At 39.2% G+C, this 23171-nt stretch overlaps 1 protein-coding gene across 1 annotated transcript in view; it reads left to right on the top strand.

The window, feature by feature from the left end:
- The window catches only part of ZNF277 (zinc finger protein 277), a 133934-nt gene that overhangs the window by 97380 nt on the left and 13383 nt on the right, over positions 1 to 23171 (top strand). The window contains exons 5-7 of the mRNA XM_040260164.1: positions 10143 to 10234; positions 16223 to 16333; positions 20027 to 20159. Of these exons, the coding sequence (XP_040116098.1) occupies positions 10143 to 10234; positions 16223 to 16333; positions 20027 to 20159 (336 nt within the window). The remainder of the gene's footprint in view (positions 1 to 10142; positions 10235 to 16222; positions 16334 to 20026; positions 20160 to 23171) is intronic.

Genomic DNA, 23171 nt, shown 5'->3' with positions numbered 1-23171 from the left:
GTCATAGAAAGCATCTTTGTGATGTCATAGAAAGCATCTTTGTGATGCTTTCTATGGATTGTCTCTAAAAATTATATTTTTCTGTTTGTAAATGACTTTAAACATAGCTATCATTAATCCTAACCAATACCAATCTTACCAAAGGAAGAAAGGAAAAAAGGAAGGAAGGGCAGGAGGAAAGGGAAAAAAAGAAAAATAAAAATTGTTCTTATTTGTCACAAGTGTCCTCCACTCAGTTTCTTTCTCACTAATACTTCATCATCAGTGATCAACATGTATGCTACAGAAGAAAGAAATACAGAATCCTTACAGCTCTGTATTGTCTCATCATACCAAGTTAGCAGCAATGGAAATAAGGGTGGAGGGGCATAGTGGTGATGTGGCTCTCTTTCACCTAGATTTTTGCTAACCATTCAAAGGGTCTGAGTAAGTAGACCTCATTGGAAGCAGAGCACTTCCATTCAACAGTTATTGTCCATATACTTTAGAAGACCATTATTGAGTTGGGAAAAACTTCCCTTTTCCAGACATCAGAGTCGAAGTACCAGGCTATTTAGTTATTTTGCGGTTTACGATTCAGAGGGTGGGGGAATTGGATTAAAAAAAAAAAAAAACTGGGTGGGAGGAGGGGGATTTTGAGGCAGAGCACCTAACAAACAAAGGAAATGTGTGAACCTAGGAAGGTCTTGGTGGGAGCTGGGGGAGAGATGAACAGTAAAAGACATACTTGAGGCAGTTGAAGGAATTGAAGTATTACCCAGGTGTTAAGCACTACTTTGGAATTATTAGTGGAACTGTGGTTGTATATAGGAGAATGCCCTTATTTTCAGTAGAAGAATGCTGAAGTATTTAGGAGTGAAGTGTTGTGAAGTCTGCAGCTTTCTTACTTTCAGTGGTTCAGCAAAGCAAGAGGTGTTTAGTGCTAAATATATGTGTGTGTATGGTGTGTGGGAGGGGAGGAGAGAGAGAGAAGCCGTGGCAAAATGTGAAGTTATTGAGTATAGATATTCGTGATGGACAGAGGGGCCTGGCATGCTGCGCTTCACGGGGTCGCAAAGAGTCAGACACGACTGAGCGACTGAACTGAACTGAACTGATTTGGTATACAGATGTGCCTTGTACTAGTCTTTCAACTTTCCTGATTGTGAAAGTTTTCACAATTAAAAAAATAAATAAAAGAGACAGTGGCTGAGTTACCTGACTTGAATAGCTTCCAGGTTTACTATTTGGTGTTCTTGACATAACTGTCAGCAGAGCCAATTTCAACAAATAGATAACTGTCTCCTTAATTTGCTGAATTGATTACAAGATGAGGAAAGCTATTATAGACATAATAGTTATGGAATTAAAATAATTTATTTTTCATCTTCACATGATTTATTTTATGTATAAGTAAAATTTGATTAAAAGTATATCAGTATGTTTGGTGTTTCTATTTTAAGAAATAATTTCCCATTTCTTTTATAATGTACAGACAGACCCTTCATAGAGTACGCTTTATTAGAGTGGACAAGAGGGAAAGCATGTTGCCATTATTTTATTTCTTAATATATTTAAAGAATAAAACAAAAACAATTACATTCTATTTCAGTATACTTAGATTCCTTAATTGTTGGATTTATCATTCTAGTTCATTTCCATATCTTGACTTGCATCTCCTGTTTTTCTCAAAAAGTCATCTTAGTGACAAACATGTAATTATGCTTTTGAGATATGTACTTATTAAAGGGCTTCCCTGTGTTTTGCTGAGAGTTTTCACTTTCATCTTAGGTTCAAAGGATTTGTTAACAAAATAAGTCACTTTTTAATGTTATACTAACATTAAAAGAAAATAGAGAATAGAAACAACAGAGGATATATATCACCAAATTGGGTGTTGACCAATATCCAGGCTTAAGGGGATGCAGCAAGGAAACCCTGTGCTACAGCACATCGGGAGCCCAGTTGCGAAAGGGTCCCAAACAGTGCATCCGCTCTGTGGGTGAGACTTCAGCAAGTTTGGGGTTCCCGGTTGTAATCTCAGAATGCAAACTGATAATATCATCAATCTGTGAGCAAATTGCAGCTCTTGTTTCATTACAATGCTATTTGCTCTATCCTGTAAAACTTGAGTGTTAAGCCTCAGGCTTGGTTGGCCAAACCCACTCCAGGGGCTCAACGGTCCCAAGATTTGTCCCATATCTTATCTGTGGTGCTGCAAGGCTTACACTCATATCAGGGCAGTGTCCATGCAGTTTAAAAGCAAGGTCAGAGGCCTGCTGTGCTTTGTCTCTTAAGATTAAACAAGACTTATTTATTTAATTTCCCCAACATCCTGGTGATCATCGTGAAGATCAGCGATCAATGCAAAGAAATAGAGGAAAACAATAGAATGGGAAAGACTAGAGATCTCTTCAAGAAAATTAGAGATACCAAGGGAACATTTCATTCAAAGATGGGCAAAATAAAGGACAGAAATATTATGGACCTAACAGAAGCCGAAGATATTAAGAAGAGGTAGCAAGAACACACAGAAAAACTATACAAAAAAGATCTTCAAGACCCAAATAACCATGACAGTGTGATCACTCACCTAGAGCCAAACATGCTGGAATGTGAAGTCAAATGGGCCTTAGGAAGCCTCACTACGAACAAAGCTAGTGGAGGTGATGGAATTCCAGTTGAGCTACTTCAAATCCTAAAAGATGATGCTATGCAACTACTGCACTCAATATGCCAGCAAATTTGGAAAACTCAGCAGTGGCCACAGAACTGGAAAAGGTCAGTTTTCATTCCAGTTCCAAAGAAGGGCAGTGCCAAAGAATGCTCAAACTACTGCACAATTGCACTCATCTCACATGCTAGTAAAGTAATGCTCAAAATTCTCCAAGCCAGGCTTCAATAGTACATGAATCCTGAACTTCCAGATGCTCAAGCTGATTTTAGAAAAGGCAGAGGAACCAGAAATCAAATTGCCAACATCCACTGGATCATCAAAAAAGCAAGAGAGTTCCAGGAAACACATCTATTTCTGCTATATTGACTAAGCCAAAGCCTTTGACTGTGTGGATCACAATAAACTGTGGCAAATTCTGAAAGAGATGGGAATACCAGACCACCTAACCTGCCTCCTGAGAAATCTCTATGCAGGTCAGGAAGCAATAGTTAGAACTGGACATGGAACAACAGACTGGTTCCAAATAGGAAAAGGAGTACGTCAGGCTGCTTATTTGTCACCGTGCTTATTTAATTTATATGCAGAGTACATCATGAGAAATGCTGGGCTGGAGGAGGCACAAGCTGGAATCAAGATTGCTGGGAGAAATATCAATAACCTCAGATATGCAGATGACACCACCCTTATGGCAGAAAGTGAAGAAGAACTAAAGAGCCTCTTGATGAAAGTGAAAGAGGAGAGTGAAAAAGTTAGCTTAAAGCTCAACATTCAGAAAACGAAGATCATGGCATCTGGTCCCATCACTTCATGTCAAATAGATGGGGAAACAGTGGAAACAGTGGCAGACTTTAATTTTGGGGGGCTCCAAAATGACTGCAGATGGTGACTGCAGCCATGAAATTAAAAGACGCTTATTCCTTGGAAGAAAAGCTATGACCAACCTAGACAGCGTATTGTAAAGCAGAAACATTACTTTGCCAACAAAGGTCCATCTGGTCAAAGATATGATTTTTCTGGTAGTCATGTATGGATGTGAGAGTTGGACTATAAAGAAAGCTGAGTGCCAAAAAATTGATGCGTTTGAACTGTGGTGTTGGAGCAGATTTGAGAGTCCCTTGTACTGCAAGGAGATCAAACTGGTCCATCCTAAAGGAAATCAGTCCTGAATATTCATTGGAAGGACTGATGTTGAATCTGAAACTCCAGTACTTTGGCCACCTGATACGAAGAACTGACTCACTGGAAAAGACCCTGATGCTGGGAAAGATTGAAGGTGGGAGAAGAGGACGACAGGATGAGATGGTTGGATGGCGTCACCAACGCGATGGACAGTGAGTTTGAGCAAACTCCAGGAATTGGTGATGGACAGGAAAGCCTGACATGCTGCAGTCCGTAGAGTCACAAAGAGTCAGACACAACTGAGCGACTGAACTGACCTGAACATCCTGGTGGCTCAGTGGTAGAGAATCCACTTACCAGTGCAAGAGATACCGTTTCGATCCCTGGTCTGGGAAGATCCCACGTGCTGCAGTGCAACAAAGCCTGTGTACCACAACTGTTAGCCTGTGCTCTAGAGCCCCGGAGCAGCAACCACTGAGCCCACGTGCTGCAACCACTGAGCCCACGTGCCATAGAGTCCATACTCCTCAACAAGAGAAGCCACCACAGTGAGAAGCCCACGCACTGCAACTAAAGAGTAGCGCCCAACCAGCACAACTAAAGGAAAGCCCTCGCAGCAGCAAAGACCCAGCATGGCCTAAAATAAATAAATAGGTAAAAATTTGAAGATAAGTGTTGAGATATATACTTATTAAAATATATATGCTGTATCAAGTGAAAGCAATTAATTGAAAAAAAGTAAAACTCATCCTCCAATTTCCTTTCCCGTAACAATATAAAATTCTCTATGTAACTCTATTTCTAAAAATTATCAGTTTGGAATTCTTAAAGTACTTTAGAATTTTTAAATTAATAACCAATAAATTCCAATTTTTAGGATAACTTACACATACAGTACGCTGTTATATTTGTTTACATAAATATCTTCAGTTCAGTTCAGCCGCTCAGTCGTGTCCGACTCTTTGTGACCCTATGAATCACAGCACACCAGGCCTCCTGTCCATCACCAACTCCCACAGTTTACCCAAACTTGTGTCCATTGAGTCAGTGATGCCATCCAACCATCTCATTCTCTGTCATCCCCTTCTCCTCCTGCCCTCAAGATTTCCCAGCATCAGAGTCTTTTCAAATGAATCAGCTCTTCACATCAGGTGACCCAAGTACTGGAGTTTCAGCTACAACATCAGTCCTTCCAATGAAAACCCAGGACTGATCTCCTTCAGGATGGACTGGGTGGATCTCCTTGTAGTCCAAGGGATTCTCAAGAGTCTTCTCTAGCACCACAGTTCAAAAGCATCAATTCTTCAGTGCTCAGCTTTCTTTATAGTCCAACTCTCACACCTATACATGACCACTAGAAAAACCATAGCCTTGACTATCCGGACCTTTGTTGGCAAAGGAACATCTCTGCTTTTTAATATGCTGTCTAGGTTGGTCATAACTTTTCTTCCAAGGAGTAAGCGTCTTTTATTTCATGGCTGAAGTCACCATCTACAGTGATTTTGGAGCCCCCAAAAATAAAGTCTGACACTGTTTCCACTGTTTCCCCATCTATTTCCCATGAAGTGATGGGACCAGATGCCATGATCTTAGTTTTCTGAATGTTAAGCTTTAAGCCAGCCTTTCACTATCCCCTTTCACTTTCATCAAGAGGCTCTTTAGTTCTTCTTCACTTTCTGCCATAAGAGTGGTTTCATCTGCATATCTGAAGTTTTTGATATTTCTCCCCACAATCTTGATTCCAGCTTGTGCTTCTTCCAGCCCAGCGTTTCTCATGATGTACTCTGCATATAAGTTAAATAAGCACAGTGACAATATACAGCCTTGATGTACTCCTTTTCCTATTTAGAACCAGTCTGTTGTTCCATGTCCAGTTCTCACTGTTGCTTCCTGACCTGCATACAGATTTCTCAGGAGGCAGGTTCAGTGGACTGGTATTCCCATCTCTTTCAGAATTTTCACAGTTTATTGTGATCTATGCAGTCAAAGGCTTTGGCATAGTCAATAAAGCAGAAATAGATGTTTTTCTGGAACTCTCTTGCTTTTTTGATGATCCAGTGGATGTTGGCAATTTGATTTCTGGTTCCTCTGCCTTTTCTAAAATCAGCTTGAACATCTGGAAGTTCATGGTTCATGTATTGCTGAAGCCTGGCTTGGAGAATTTTGAACATTGCTTTACTAGCGTGTGAGATGAGTGCAATTTTGCGGTAGTTTGAGCATTCTTTGGCATTGCCTTTCTTCGGGATTGGAATGAAAACTGACCTTTTCCGGTCTTGTGGCCACTGGTGAGTTTTCCAAATTTGCTGACATATTTAGTGCAGCACTTTCACAGCATCATCTTTTAGGATTTGAAGTAGCTCAACTGGAATTCCATTACCTCCATTAGGTTTGTTCATAGTGATGCTTCCTAAGGCTCACTTGACTTCACATTCCAGGATGTCTGGCTCTAGATGAGTGATCACACCATCATAATTATCTGGGTGGTGAGGATCTTTTTTGTACAGTTTTTCTGTGTATTCTTGCCACCTCTTTATAGCCTATATGAAATGCTAATAAGAATTGGCATAAAAAGTGTCAGTCTTTTATGAGTAAGGGATAATCAAGTGTTTTATAAACTCCTCTCCTTTGAGAATTTTATTTTGATTTTCAAGAGAGCATTCAGATTTGTAGTGTGTTTGTTGTTGCACCAAGGGTATAAACTTAATTATATTGTGTTTTTAAGACTCTACTGTAATAAGCTGTGCATAAAGGAGCTCATGTTCTATTAGTAGAGATGGTTGGAAGCTCAAGGATGCAAATAGAACAGAGCAGTTTTAGCTACTTGCCATTAAAAAGTGGCTTCTTGCTTTACTGCCCTGTCTGTTCCATGCTCCTTCTAATTCACCAAAATGCAAATTAGGCTCTCCTAAGAAGAATTTACACACAGCTTCAGATGTCTACCCTTAGGTTGTACTAATTAGGGTCAACTGATAAAACTTAAATTTGGCCAAAGTAAACTGTAGAGGGCTTAGTATCACTATGGTTTAAAATCAGAAATGTGTTAAGTTTGTGCTGAGTCAAAACCAGGGAAATATTCAGTAAAATATTTCTTTAGCCAACTTTGGGTTATATTATCACCAGCCTGAGAAATATGAGCCAGAAAGATGGTTTTAATAAGTGTTAACTGGTCTCATAGTCCAAAAACAGGAGCAGGCCAAGAAAGTATTGCTCAGCCTTACTGCACAGTATTTAAAGTGATCTTTTTCAAGAGCATTATCTGTTGGTTTTTTGTTGTTGCTGCTAAAATAGTTGTAAATATAGGGCTCTGAGGTGTGTTTGATGTGAGTCTGAGTGAACTCCGGGAGTTGGTGACGAACAGGGAGGCCTGGCATGCTGCGATTCATGGGGTTGCAGAGTCGAAACAACTGAGCGACTGAACTGAACTGAACTGATACGTTATCAAAGTTTGCTTTTCCTTTAATTTGACTTTTACTGTCACTTTCAGTTTTTATGTAAGATTCACTTAAAAAGCAAGAATTAAAATTTTCTGATACATCAACTTTACTCCCTTTGTTTCCTTTACCCTTATCTATCCACCTGCCACCAACAGAAAGCCCTAAGCTTCATGAAGTAAAAAATATTCTTTTATATTTGCTGTGTGCCTACAGTGTTGAGTAAGGTCTCTCCATTCTGTATGTCAGAGTTCCAACGTACTGAGTCCAGTGCTGTGACTTCTAGAATCCCCATTAAGCTTCACAGCCCCTAGAAACTCCCCTGTCAGGCCTCAGAGGGTCTTGTCCTATACAGTGGTTGTGGTGGTGGTTTAGTCACTCAGTTGTGTCCAACCCTTTCGATCCCGTGGACTGTAGCCCACCAGGCTTCTCTGTTCATGAATTTCCCAGGCAGGATACTGGAGTGGGTTACTGTTTCCTTCTCCAGGGGATCTTCCCAACCCCAGGATCAGACCCATGTCTCCTGCATTGCAGCGGATCCTTTACCACTGAGCCACCAGGGATTACCTCTGTATGTATAGAGCTCAGTATTTGGACAAAGATACAAAGAATCCCAGTCCAGGTTTCTTGAGCTCTTCCTCTGAAGCTTTCTTCTCTCTAGTACCTGTCCCACAAATTTCTCTTGCTTTTAAAGTATGCTGAATGCCTGTCTTTTTTTTTTTTTTTTTCTCCACCAACTAAGGTAGATATATACCCTTCATTTGGGTTTAACTTCGCTGTGTTGCAATTTGGAAAATACTACCCAACAGAAAACTGGCAATGTATTCTTTATTTTTACTCATCCATCACGGTGCTATTATCCATTTTCTGAAAACAAATACAATATATGAAGCAACTTGTTTTATAGTAGTTTACAGGGGAAAGGGAAGTCCGGTATCCACTATTTTCATCATGACTGAAAGCAGAAGTTGATTGAATTGATTTTTATTGTGGCAGCTTCTTAATTTTTTTTCTTCAGTGGATTAATATTTCTAAATGTTTGGTGATACATTTCCAGAAGTACCAATGAAATTTATTAAGCTTCTAGATACTGCTCTTTTTTAGGCTGTCCTATAAATATTTATAGAATCAGTAATAGACTTTATGAAGTTCCTATTTTGAGCTTCATGTTAGAAGAGTAGCTGGAGAGTAGTATGCAGATGTAAAATAAGAACAGCATAAAACACTCCCTTTTAATTTTAAAGAGTTTTCATATCCATTCAGAAAATAAAGCAAGCAAAAGAGATGATGGTAAAGCAAGTTACCAATTATAGGGGAAGTGAGGTCAGATGAGCTCCTTAGTTACCAGGAGACCAGTAAAGGGGCATGCCCCTCACTGCCCCTTTGATAAGAACAGTCACTAGCTGGGGCCTGAGGCTTGTGTGTAGGAGTGTGTCATGTGTTGTTATAATTCAGTCACTCAGTCGTATCACACACTTTGTGACCCCATGGCCTGCAGCACACTAGGCTTCCCTGTCCTTCACCACCTCCCAGAGCTTGCTCAAACTCATGTGCATTGAGTTGGTGATACCATCCAACCATCTCATCCTCTGTCACCCACTTCTCCTGCCTTCAATCTTTCCCAGCATCAGAGTCTTTTCCAGTGAGTGGGCTCTTCCCATCAGGTGGCCAAAGTGTTGGCGCTTCAGCTTCAGCATCAGTCCTTCCAATGAATATTCAGTGTTGATTTCCTTTAGGATTGACTTGTTTGATCTCCTTTTAGTCTAAGAGACTCTCAAGAGTCTTCTCCAACACCACAGTTCAAAAGCATCAATTCTTCAGCACTCAGCCTTTTTTATGGTCAGTCTTGTACATAAGATAGAGGTGAAGCAGGGACTGGTTAGGCAGGGGATGTACAGAGAGCAGGAGAACAGCCATCTTGAGTGGCCTGACCTTACACATGTGCAATCTGAATTCTTTACACAAATCTGATCTTATCCTGTAAACAAGGCTATGAGGTAATATTTTCATCTTAAAATTGAAAAAACTAAGTATTATAGAGGTTAAATAAAATATCAAGTACAAGTGAGTTGTAGTTGTTGTTCAGTCACTAAGTGGTGTCCGACTCCTTGCAACCCCATGGGGTGCAGCACACCAGGCTTCAAATCTAGTTCTATTTAATGTTTCAGAGTCTGAACTCTTTAACTATTGTACTGTAGTTCAGAACTGACTACATGGCAGAAATGGGAATCAGCTTGGATCTTAAAGAAGTTAATATTTATAATAATGAAACAGCAAAGAGAAATAAAAATCACCTCAAGGAAAAGCAATGTATAGAACCACCTTGACTAGAATAGGATGTTACTGGTGCATATTTTAAATTGTATGAATTGGAGAGTAACAAGATAATTGTACATGAAAATAATTCTAAGAGGTTTTTCTACCTGCCAAAGAGAGGATGAATATGGTAGAAAAAAAGATTAAAATCAGGCAGACCCTCTAGGAGACTTACTCATAGTAATCTCATAATGACTGAGTAAAGACTGGATTCAGGGTGATAGCATTGGGATTGGTGGAGAGAAGTAACATGAAAGACAGATCAACTAAAAAACATTGATCAGAACTTGCTTACAAACTAAACTGCGAATTTCAGAAAGGAGCACATTTTTGCTTTTGGAAGAGAGTGAGATTGGGAGATGACTGATAAAGATAGGAGAAAGGACAAAGTTGGGAAAGGATGGTAAGACCCTGTTGACTTTGTTCCCTGCCAGCATTTAACTGTGTGGACTTGGAGTTTAGGTACAAGAACAGGAATGCAGACATTTGAAATATCATCAGTGTTCATTTACTTCCTTTGTGCCTCTCTCCAGTTTGCTCCCAACCAGACCATGACATTTTTCACTATCTAGCTATGCATTTATTACAGATAACATAACGTATCTGTTTTTCCTTTACAGAAAGAAATTCTGGAGCAGCAGCAGCAAGAACGAAATGATAACAGCTTTCATGGCATTTGTATGTTTTGCAATGAGGAGTTCCTCGGAAACAGGTAGCTGTTGTGTATGTATTTAAATGTTACTGTTTTTCATCTGAAAACTTATCAAAATGCTGACAGTGGGTGTTTTAATCTTATAAAGATTAAGTTACGTGCATTGGCTCAGTCCCATTTCATATATCCACAGTGATTTTTTTTTAATATAACAAACATCAAAGATGGAATGTAGTTGCTCTAAGCAAAGTAGGGGAATAAATTTTTTTTAAAGCCAGAAATAGATTTGTGTTTAATGTTGTAGGGCTTTTTAAAATCCGTTGACAGGCCAAGACCATGTGCAACAGATGTGCCCTTCTGTATTAACTTGTAAACTCTAAACCTTCAGCAGCTTTTGGTGTTTTATTTTTAAACACTAAAAATGATAAAAATCTAAGGGGGAAAATACGTGGGGAATTGGCAATTCTGTCACCAACCCCAACTGGCCTAAAACCAACTGATATACTCTGATTCAGTTCTAAAACTAACCACATAGAGTTAGCATCAGACTCCACTGGAGTAGGGATAGGCTACCCACTCCAGTATTCTTGGGCTTCCCTTGTGGCTCACCTGGTAAAGAATCCGCCTGCAATGCAGGAGACCTGGGTTCATTCCCTGGGTTGGGAAGATCCCCTGGAAAAGGAAAAGGCTACCCACTCCAGTATTCTGGCCTGGAGAATTCCATGGACTATACAATCCACGGGGTCACAAAGAGTTGGAAACAACTGAGCTACTTTCACTTCACTTCACTTCACTGTGGGTTTAAGGGCATCATCCCCTACAAGACTGCCCCCTCTTTAGATACCACACAAGTTCAGAAATTCCCTTGGACAGCTGCACTTTTGACCAACTGGCTACAAATTCAGGGATTTCCAGCAATAATTTGCTTAGGTTCATTAATTCACTAGAATGACTCACAAAACTCAGAAAAGTGTTAGCCATAAAAGATACAGATCAGAAACAGTCAGATTAAGAGACACATAGAGCTGGATCTGGATGGGCCCTAAACACAGAACTTCTGTGCCTTCTCAAAGAATCAAAATCTGTCACCTCCTGGCATGTCAGTGTATTCACCAACCAAGAATCTTCACTGAGTTTTGGTATCCAGAATTTTTACATGCTTCATTATGTGAGCATACTTAATTTAATTATGGAACTTAGTCTCCAGACCCTCTCTCCTCTCTGGAGGTCAGGGTGGCTCTGGGTCCCTAAACTTTGATCACTTAGTTACTTAGTCTTTCTGGCAATCAACCCCCATTCTGAAACATTCTAGAAGCCTTCCACAAGTTACTTTATTGGCATAACAAAAATAATCTTAGAGAAATTCCAAGGGTTTTTGAAGTTCAGTGCCTGGAACCAAAGACAAAGACCAGACAAATTTCTTTTTATATAACAGTACTATTTACAAGTGTACATTAACTTAAATACAAGTCATGAAGTTATAACCTCTAGGAAATGGGAATAGTTTTAATGACAATGTAGAGTAGACAATCATTCTGCTGCCCACTTGAAGGAAAGCAGTCTTTAGTTTAAAAAAAAAAACAACTAAGCACAGTAACTGACATTGTTGTCTGAAAAACATTGAAAAGGAGAGGGTAACTATTTGTTTGAATTTATAAAAGGGTTTGGATGAAGCATCAATGTTGAAAACACCAGTTATGAAGATTTGATACTCATATAGATCAGTTAGCATTGAGGAAAACCTATGCCAAGGCCAGTCATTATGCTTTTAACACTATTTTAAAGAGATTTATGGGGATGGCAGTGAGGACCAGCTCCCAGTCAAAAAGTTTACCAAGCACTGCTACTTCCTTTTAACATGCTATTTCTGATTTAACATTAAGACTATGATTAACCCAGTGAGGAGGCGTGTGACTATTATTAGGAATCTCTAGTATTAAAAATGTACAAATATTTTTGTTTTCTATAGCTTAAGTTTTTGTGGTAAATATACATACTTACCTGATTTGAAATATGTATCCTTATGATTTATATTAAACTCAGGAATACATGGGTATCAGGATATAATGAGTGAAAGTTTGATAGAGAAAGGCAGTCAGCCTGTTGCAGAGACAGAAGGTTGCTTTATCTTGCACCGTACAACCGAGTGCACGTGCATGCGTGGGTGCTCACTCTTCTCCGACTCTTTGCAACCCCATGGACTGCAGCCTGCCAGGCTCCTCTGTCCATGGAATTTACCAGGCAAGAATACGAGAGTGGGTTGCCATTTCCTACTCCAGGGGGTCTTCCCAACCCAGGGATCGAACCTGCGTCTCCTGTGTCTTCTCCATTGGTAGGCAGATTCTTTATCACTGCACCTCTTGCCACAGCTTTAACCAATGATAAAGATAAGCAATGTCTTATTTTTATAAAATGTCCCCTTTCCTTCTGCAGCTCTTGTTTATGAAAAGGTCTGTTTATAATGAAAGATCAACAATATAACCTGATTCCAGCTATGCATGATATTAGCAATGTTTGGGGATTATATTTGTGTTCTTCCAGCCTGAGCATAAAAAGAATAGAAAAACATATGGTGTGGATAGTGGTCAAGGATAGAAAAATGAGGACATTCTTGCTATCCTGTGTTTATGTTTATTATAGTGTCATTACTGATGAGATGGGATTTACTTATACCATTTTGCTGTTTACTTTATTTATTAAGTTTTTAAAAATTTCTTTCCTCCATTACTGCCTTCTGTTTTGGTGAGTAGACATTTTCTAGGGCACCATTTCAATTCCCTTGTTCTTTTACCTTATTTTTTGAGTTATTTTCTAGTGGTCTACTCACTATCCACTATAATTTACTAAGGATTACAATTGACATTTTAACTTAAAACAGTTGAACTCAGATTAATACCAGTGTAATTTCAACAATACACAAAAAATTTGCTCCAAAATGGCTTGCTCCTCCCCTACTCCTTTGTGCTATTATTGTCACATAAATTACATCTTTATACATAATAAGCTCATTAACATGTCTTTAAAATTTTTGTTTCATGCAGTTATTTTTACATCAGATATGGGAAGACAAGATTTATAAACAGAAATTCATTTACACTGCCTTTTATATTTGACTATGTGACTACCTTTACTAGTACTTTTTAAAATGTATATTTGAATTACTATCTAGCATTATTTTATTTTATCCTAAAGGATTTGTTTTAGTTTCTTATGGGACAAGTCCTTTAACAATGAATTTGCTCGAGTTTTATTATCTGGGAATGTCTTGATTTCATCTTCATTTTTTCTCTTGGTATGGGTCTCTCTAATTTATTCTACATGAAGTTTGTTGGGCTTCTTCAATGTTTCAGTTAATGTTTTCAATCAAATTTGAGGAGTTTTTAGCTGTTACTTCTTCAAATATTATTTCTGCCCCTATCCTTTTTGCTTTTGGGGAATCCTGTTATACATAGACTGGTAGATGTAGTAATCTCTGAGGCTCAATTTAATTTTTGGCATTGTTTCTTCTTCTGTTCTGCAGACTGAAAAATCTCAATTGATCTTCAAGTTCATTGATACTTTATTCTCCAGTTCAAATTTTCTTTTGGGCCCTTCTAGTGAATTTTTCATTTCAGTTACTATACAATTTCATCTCCAGAATTTATATGTTTTGTTGAATTTCTATCTTTTTATTAGTAGTCCCATTTTGGTAAGGGTATCCTTATACCTTTTTTTTTTTTTTTTTAGTCAAGGTTTTCTTTGGTTCTTTGCACATATTTTTATAATCTAATTTATCTTATGATCTTTGTCTGTTATGTACAACATTTGGGCTTACTCAGAAATAGTGACAGTTTCTATTGACTACTTTCTTTTCATATGGTAGGTTATAGTTTCTTTTCTTTGCATGTCTTGTAATTTGTTTGTTGAAAACTCAACATTTTAAATAATGTGATAACTACAGAAATTAAATTTGTCCCCTACCCAACCAGAGTTTTTGTTGTTGCTATTTGTGTATTTAGTGAGTTTCCTGAACTAATTCTCTAAAGCATGTATTCTTCGTCAAGTATGACTGCTGAATATATCTACTCAGCTCAGTGTTCAATAATGATATGACAGCGAGCCTTGAGAAAACATATCTTCTTTCCTTTGCCAAGGAGTTCTGTGTTTGACTTGGGACCTATCTTCAATGCTCTATCAGTTTATAGCTCTGCCTTAACCTTCACTTCCTGCTTGTGTAGAGTCTCAGAGTCAGCCACAGGTGAGAGATTAGGGTCTTCTCAGGGATTTCTTTGGGATGCACACAGCCCTGCACATGTGTGTTTCTAGATCCTTAGAAGTGTGCTTGAACTTTGTTGAAAATCCCCTATGATCATCTCATTCCCCAGATTTTCCTTTTAAGTTTTGTGGCCAACCTTTCATTTATCCCAATTGGTACTGCTTCAGGCAAAGTGCATTGTTTAACTATGTAGGGAAACCTTTTTTCCTACAATGAAACAAGGGAGAAATATTTGAGAAAGGAAAAATGCATTGGCTTAGCTCCCATCTCCTAACTTATGGACCCTAGATATCAAGCCTTTAGGTCCCAGAGAAATTGAGAGCAGTAATCACCCATAAGTACATTCGGGTTAACTCTTAAAAGTGAGAGATCCTAATGCCACACTAGGGTGAAGTAATCCTTAATCCTCCTAATCCATTCATAGGCCTTGAACCAGCTGTTAATGATTGCTGAATCCTTCCAGGTACAATATAGGGTCTGGATCTAGAGGCACTGAACTCTGCCCCAGTACAGCCTTGAGGTTAGGGGAAGCTCTTCAACCGTCTGTCTCATATAGCCTGCCGCTCACCCATCCCAATCCCTGCAAGAGGACCCCACCTCTGTTTCTGCCTGGACCTTCCACAGCCTAGGCCTCATGCCTAGAACCCCTGGAAAAGTCCAGCTCTGTCTGAGCTGTCCCTGGGGGATCCCCTTACAGGCCCAAAAGGTACTGTGGAGTAGTCCAGCACATACTAGTTTTATTCAAATTTGTCTATAATACTTAAGTGGCTAGACAAATGGACATATGAACTATGAGATTCATAAATGTGTCTATTATATAGTAAAGAAAAAAGTCAAACATTTTCATGAAGGTGGTTGCTATATTTCACTTTCTGAAGAGAAAAAAAAAGCAATTTGGGGCCAGCTACGGGTCTAAACAAGTTAGAAAAAATAAACTGTGTAATGTCACTGTACATAGTCTGTCATTGGTATATGTACTAATAAGTCCCCCAAAACTGTCCCCTTTGTTTTATGAACTAAATTTGTGGCAAACACCCAATGTATATATTTTACACATAATGTAAAAGTTACATTATATTACATAAATTACCGTTTTCCTTCTATACATGAACTGATCAAAAAGATGGTCATTGTGTATGCAAGTTATCATAACCCTTACATGAAATTAGATATGTGAACTCTGGATTCCAGTTTTGATCCAATGATAAGCTAACTAAATGTCTGTGATCCTGGGTTATATTTGTTTATATATTTCTCTTGAGCAGTCGTCTCTTCCTTATTAATTGGAAGAGTAGGCAAAGCACATTTATTTAATAAAGGACAGATACTCAATTCACCAGTAGAGTGTAATCCTACTCAGTGGCAGATTGTGGAACAAATTTGGACTCTCTTTAAAGAACTGATATGTTCACATGCATACTATAACACAGGCTTCCCTGGTGGCTCAGAGGTAAGAAATACACCTGCCAATGCAGGAGACGCGGGTTCCATCCCTGAGCTGGGAAGATCCCCTGGAGAAGGAAATGGCAACCCACTCTGGTATTCTTGTCTGGAAAATCCCATGGACTGAGGAGCCTGGGGGACTGCAGTCCATGGGAATAGCAAAGAGTCAGACGTGACTTAGCGACTAAACTTCATAACGTATTAACTCTTTCATAGCCCAAATGTGTGTTGCCATGTTTAACCTTTGCTTGTCTTCTAATTAGTACTGTTATCATTATGAATGCTACTCCTGACCTGATTTGTTCCTAGATGAGTTTTAAATAATGCAAATTGCTCAAATTTCTTCCTAGATCTGTTCTTTTGAACCACATGGCCAGAGAACATGCTTTCAACATTGGGTTGCCAGACAACATTGTAAACTGCACTGAATTTCTGTGTACATTACAGAAAAAGCTTGACAAGTAAGTACATTTTTATGAAGCACAACCTAAAGCTATCTTAATCTTGGAATCCACTGTGAATTACTTGTGAATAGTCACAAGTAATTAAAGAAATAGAATTTTCTCATTTCTCATGTTGGAGGAGTTCACATTTTGTATGACAGTCCTTATTTTGTGTAGATCATATTGCCTTTTAGTCGCCTTTAAATATAAATGTCATATGTAGCAAAGTGTATATACCACTGTAAGGTTTGTTATATAGGGTATGAAAAATATACTTGCCAGCATAAGAAAAAGAATGTTATTATGTCCCTTGAGTCTCCCTTTGTTCCCTTCCTCATTAGTATCTCCCTGAGTAACTACTATTCTTTACTTTGGATTCATAATTTCTATGCTTCTCTCTATAATTATTCTATACATTTAGTAAAGTCAACTTCCTAAATATTCAACTTTAGGTGAAACATAGCATCCTGCTTGTATTTTTTTAATGTTAATGTTAATTTAAATTTATATATCATAACACTCCACTTTTCTTGAAGTTATATTCTGGCTGTTTAACTTGTAGAAATAAGGAATAAAATTCTCTATATCACCAAAATGTTTTTCAAAAATCTGTTCACTCTTCTTTCTAAGAAAGGGCTCAAGATTTTACTTTCAAACCCTAGTTTTATTCACTTAGATATAGTACTAATAAATGTAGTGTCTCAGCCCACAACATTTGGAGCAATAACATTGAGCAAGAAATACCCATTATAAAATTCTAAATTCAAATTCCGGTATCAACAGTACATTAAAACAAGTCTCTTCACTCTTTTAATGAATGATCCTTCATTTATAAAATAATACCAGGTGTGTTCTCTAGCAAGACTAGCAGTAATGAATATCCTTAATCAACTTATTTCCCATAAATTGTTTACTATAAAAGAATACAGTTATTTCTGTGGCATAAAAAAATAATTGAGATCATGTTTGGTAGAGACGGAAAAGAATTTAAAAATAGCAACAAAAACTTATTTCAGTCATTTTGTTGTCAAACCCAAGTTCATATGCCCAACACACAGTGAGACCAGGCAAACCAAAACATCAGTTTAACACAGAAAGGTTTATTGCAAGGGCCACACAAGGAAAACAGGTGGCTCATGCTCAGAAGACCACAACTCCCTAATGGGTTTCAGGGAAGCAATTTTTTAATTTATTTAGTTTTTAATTGAAGGATAATTGCTTTACAGAATTTTGTTTGTTTCTGCCAAACATCAGTCATAGGTCTATGTATGTCCCCTCCCTCTTGAACCCCCCTCCTATCTCCTTCCCCAGCCCACCCCTCTAGATAGTCACAGAGCCCCTGTTTGAGTTCCCTGAGTCATACTGCAAATTCCCCCTGGCTCTCTATTTCACGTATGGTAATATGAGTTTCCATGTGACTCTCTCCATACATTTCACCCTCTCCTTCCTCCTCCCTCCCACCACCCCGTGTCCATAAATCTGTTCTCTAGGTTTGATCAGCGTATGTACAATTCTCTGATTGATTGATGTTGAGGTAACAGGGCAGTGTCACAAGGGTTAACATTATCAATCCTCAGGTTCCAGTAGATCTGGAGCCCACGTGCCCATGGTCATCAGGTAGTTCAAGAAGGACCTAAAGATTCCATGACTGCCATATGGCTGATTTACTATTCAAATCCATACAAGTTCTCCTGACCCAACTGCTGTTTTTGTCACTGCATGTTCCTGTCTTATCAGTCATTAGTTCTTGAGATGGACTTTTGTGACTCAGGGGAGGCCTGGAAGACTGCAACTTTTCTACAGGCAAGAGGCAGGCAGAGGGCTTGGAAGGGTTGTGTCCTGGCAGTGCCCCATAGTGTCCTGCTTGGTTATAATTTTAGTGTTTTCATGAATTCTTTGTAACTAGAAAGTAGAACTCTTATGACTGTTGGCTAGAAGTTCCAGGCAGTATCAGCTGTCCAGCTTAGTATGAGAAAAGACATTTTTCTAGTAATCTGTTCGAAATTGGTCATTACTGCCTCATTAGGTAATGATTCCCAGTTAGGGGAAATACTCTAGCAGAAGGTACACGTGAATGATAAGATAGTAAAAGTAGCACTTACTGTGTGCCATGAATATGCTAGGCATTTTATTCATATATATATATATAAATAAAGCGTGGTTTAAATGTGTTCATGTACTGTTCATATTTTGTGTAAGTTATTCTCATGGTTATGAATTTATATGTATACATTGTCATAAGTATTCTCTAAAATGTAGGTGTTATCTTCAGGTTCGAGATCAGAAAATGAGTGGTAACAGAGATAACAAGTAACTTGACCAAGTCCCACAGCTGGAGCTACGAGTTAGACCCTGCAAATCAGGTCACAGTTCAATTCAGTTCAGTCGCTCAGTCATGTCCGACTCTTTGCCACCCCATGAATCGCAGCATGCCAGGCCTCCTTGTCCATCACCAACTCCCAGAGTTCACTCAGACTCACGTCCATCGAGTCAGTGATGCCATCCAGCCATCTCATCCTCTCTCATCCCCTTCTCCTCCTGCCCCTAATCCCTCCCAGCATCAGAGTCTTTTCCAATGAGTCAGCTCTTCGCATGAGGGGGCCAAAGTACTGGAGCTTCAGCTTCAGCATCATTCCCTCCAAAGAAATCCCAGGGCTGATCTCCTTCAGAATGGACTGGTTGGATCTCCTTGCAGTCCAAGGGACTCTCAAGAGTCTTCTCCAACACCACAGTTCAAAAGTATCAATTCTTTGGCGCTCAGCTTTCTTCACAGTCCAACTCTCACATCCATACATGACCACAGGAAAAACCATAGCCTCCATGAATCAAGGCAAATTGGAAGTGGTCCAACAGGAAATGGCAAGAGTGAACGTCAACATTCTAGGAATCAGTGAACTAAAATGGACTGGAATGGGTGAATTTAACTCAGATGACCGTTATATCTACTACTGCGGGCAGGAATCCCTTAGAAGAAATGGAGTAGCCATCATGGTCAATAAAAGAGTCCGAAATGCAGTACTTGGATGCAATCTCAAAAACGACAGAATGATCTCTGTTCATTTCCAAGGCAAACCATTCAATATCACAGTAATCCAAGTCTATGCCCCAACAGTAATGCTGAAGAAGCTGAAGTTGAACGGTTCTATGAAGACCTACAAGACCTTTTAGAACTAACACCCCCAAAAGATGTCCTTTTCATTATAGGGGACTGGAATGCAAAAGTAGGAAGTCAAGAAACACCTGGAGTAACAGGCAAATTTGGCCTTGGAATACGGAATGAAGCAGGGCAAAGACTAATAGAGTTTTGCCAAGAAAATCAGGTCACAGGATATGCCAAATCACAGACTAATCATTACACTCAGTGGAAGCAACCAGTGCTAGTTATCATTATAATTATTTGAAGAACATACCTTCATTTTCATTTTTGGAATAGATATTTCAATTCAATTAGTAAAATTACCAAAATCATCTTTGGGTAATTGATATCTTTATCATAGTTTTAACTAAATAGCCAAGTTGGCCAGTATAGCCAACTACAAAATAAACCACAACACACATCCTCTAAAGCCAAATGAATAAAGTGAGAGGGATTCCAAAAAAGGATATTACATCCCATTTGAAAACTCTGTGAGACCCAAAAAATAATAAAGGTCTACTGCAACAGCTATTCAAGGGTCTTATTTAATCTCGGTGTTTGTGTCTTTCTTGTAGCTTGCAGTGCTTGTATTGTGAGAAGACCTTCAGGGACAAAAATACACTTAAAGATCATATGAGAAAAAAACAGCATCGTCGGATCAATCCTAAGAACAGAGAATATGACCGATTTTATGTCATCAACTATTTGGTAAGGCTTTCTTTTCTCTTCATAATTTAAAATTTGATTGCCTGTCTACAAACATCAAAATGTGGTTGAGGGATACTTTCAAGCAATGGTTAGTTTACAAAAGGTAATGTGATTTGATTTGTCTCTGATTTGCCAGGTGTTTATATAGTAAAAAGGTTGTGTCTCTAGAACTCGTAGGGATCTTGCTCAAATAAATAAATGTAAAATATCTGGATAGCCACATAGTGCCCCCCATTTATTGTATGTTACCTTGAGTACGGGGACTTCTATATTCTATATACTATTGCATTCTGTATACTATATGTATGGATGTATGTTAGTTGCTTAGTCTTGTCCGACTCTTTGCAACCCCATAGACTGTAGCCCACCAGGCCCCTCCGTCCGTGGAATTCTCCAAGCAAGAACATTTGGGTTGCCATTTCCTTCTCCAAAAGGAACTATAGAAAGAAAGTAAAGTCGCTCAGTTGTGTCTTTTTGCAACCCCATGGACCGTAGCCTATCAGGCTCCCCCATCCATGGAATTTACCAGGCAAGAGTACTGCAGTGGGTTGGCATTTCCTTCTCGAGTATACTATATACTTCTGTATATATTAATACAGGGATTTCTATATTCTTTTCTGAAAACATTCTTGACTTCTGGGTGTGCTGGGTGCTGTGCTAGATAAGCATTTATAGTCTCTTCAGTCATGCCCTTTTCCCCCATTAAAATATCTTCACCTTTCTTTCCCCCCCACACACACATACAAATATATATATAACTAGTAGGATCGGAGAAGGCAATGACAACCCACTGCAGTACTCTTGCCTGGAAAATCCCATAGATGGAGGAGCCTGGTAGGCTGCAGTCCATGGGGTCGCTAGGAGTTAGACATGACTGAGCGACTTCACTTTCACTTTTCACTTTCATGCATTGGAGAAGGAAATGTCAGCCCACTCCAGTGTTCTTCCCTGGAGAATCCCAGGGACGGGGGAGCCTGGTGGGCTGCCGTCTATGGGGTCGCACAGAGTCGGACACGACTGAAGCGACTTAGCAGCAGCAGCAGCAATAGGATGGATTGATGGGGTTACCGTGTCAAGGATTTTAAATACTTTGTAAACTCTCCTTGCCTAGAAACCTCGGTACCATTTACTGGCCTCTGTAGATTACAGTCCTTTTTGTGTAAGAAGAGGTATTCAGTTGGAGGCAAATGTCTTTCTCTTTAGGTGCATTTGGAAATTTAGAAAGAGATTTTTGATTGACACACTGACTGGAGAGTGCTACCGGGCCTACCCCCAGTCTGCTGATTTTTATTTTATATATACATAGCAAAGGAAAGAAACTCTTGTGGGAAGGGGGAACCTTTCCAGGGGCCTGAGAGTGGACTCTTGTCTAACACTTGGAAATGAATTGTCCAAGGAGATTCTCGTGCTCACAAAGCAAGAGACTTTATTGAGAAGGGGCACCGGGGGAGAGCAGCAAAGGGAACCCAGGAGAACCGCTCTGCCACATGGCTCACAGTTTCAGGATTTATGGTGAGTGGTTTAGTTTCCTGGTTATGGCCAATCATTTTGACTCATGGTTATTCTTGGTGGCACGCACATCTCTCAGCTAAGATGGATTTCAGCAGGAAGGATTCTGGGAAGTTAGTAGGACATGTGGACTGGCATCTCCTCTCTCCTTTTGACTTTTCCTGAATTCTTCCAGTTGGTGGTAACTTGTTAGTTCCGCATTACTTCCCAGGACCTCCTGTTGTATGATAACTCATGCAAAGTGGTTGTTATCGTGCCTGTCTAGGATTGGCAGTTTCAGTCAGTGGTTCTCTAACAAAACTACTCGTGACAAGAGAAGGAGTTAAGTAATTCTGCATCAGAATTGAAAGAAAGATGAGGAGTTCCAGTTCTGACAGCTTTCTAAAGCAAATAAAAAGTGTTTTTTGCTCTTAATTTGAAAGAATTTTAATCCAAGTCCATTGGCCACAAAAGGCATAATTGATAATAATGAGCCATTTTATCTATTGGACAGAAAGCATATTCTGAATTATGTTGGAAGTCTCTGCTTTAGGATAAAATTTTTGCCTGTTCTAACTAATCCTTAGCATATTAAAATAAAATTCCCCTTGAGAAAGAAGTTTAGCATGTGTTTAAAGATTGTCTCTGAAAGGTTGCCGTGGTTTGCTACAAATGTTTTACAACTAGCTAAAGGTAAAGGCACCCTTTGAGTCTTTCAATCTTCTCGTGAAATCACTCAGTCATTAATTCCTAGAGCAAACGCTGCTTCAGGGCCCAGCCCAGTCCAATAGGGAATGGACTTCAGTGTTAGCTCTAAGAAATATCCAGCTACTGCAGGAAGCCGTGGAAGCAGTTTAATGTACTTCTGCTCTTTTAAGCTAATAGTCAAGAGCTTAGGATTAGCAGAACATTGTATATTGCTGGAGGTATTTATCTTTTAGAGGAGACTTCAGAGAAACTGCTCACTCAGATTCTGCTGGCACTTTTAGAAAAGTTCGATACGGGCATCAAATAGTGAGACTGTGAAAACTGGAATTATCCGTGAGGACCAGCTGGCTCTAGTTGAGCGTGCTAGATTGTACTGCCCATGGAGAGCCCAGATTTCATGTGGGATGAATCGTGGCTTGAAAGAAGTACTTCAAGAGAATGAAAAGGCTTTAATAACATCTAAAATGAAAATTAAATCACTTCAGGGTGATATTGATAGATTTTTTTAAGGCTTTTGGTGGAGGGGTTCAACTTTTTATTTTGTATTGGGGAATAACTGGTTAACAATGTTGTGATACTTTCAGGTGGACAGCAAAGAGACTCAGCCGTACATCGTGTACATCGTGTACATGTATCCATTCTCCCTGGTTTGGTTTTAATTAGCAGCTTTTGAGCACCTACTATGTGCCAGGTACAGGCTTCCCAGGTGGTGCTAGTAAAGAGGTAAAGAACCCTCTTGTGAATGCAGGAGACATAAGAGATCCAGGTTCAGTCCTGGGGTCAGGAAAATCCCCTAGAGGAGGGCTTGGCAACCCA

This window comes from Oryx dammah, unplaced genomic scaffold, assembly GCF_014754425.2.
Source record: "Oryx dammah isolate SB20612 unplaced genomic scaffold, SCBI_Odam_1.1 HiC_scaffold_18, whole genome shotgun sequence".
Taxonomy (NCBI): domain Eukaryota; kingdom Metazoa; phylum Chordata; class Mammalia; order Artiodactyla; family Bovidae; genus Oryx; species Oryx dammah.
The sequence above is the reverse complement of the archived record's forward strand: the minus strand, read 5'-3'. Positions and strand labels throughout refer to the sequence as shown.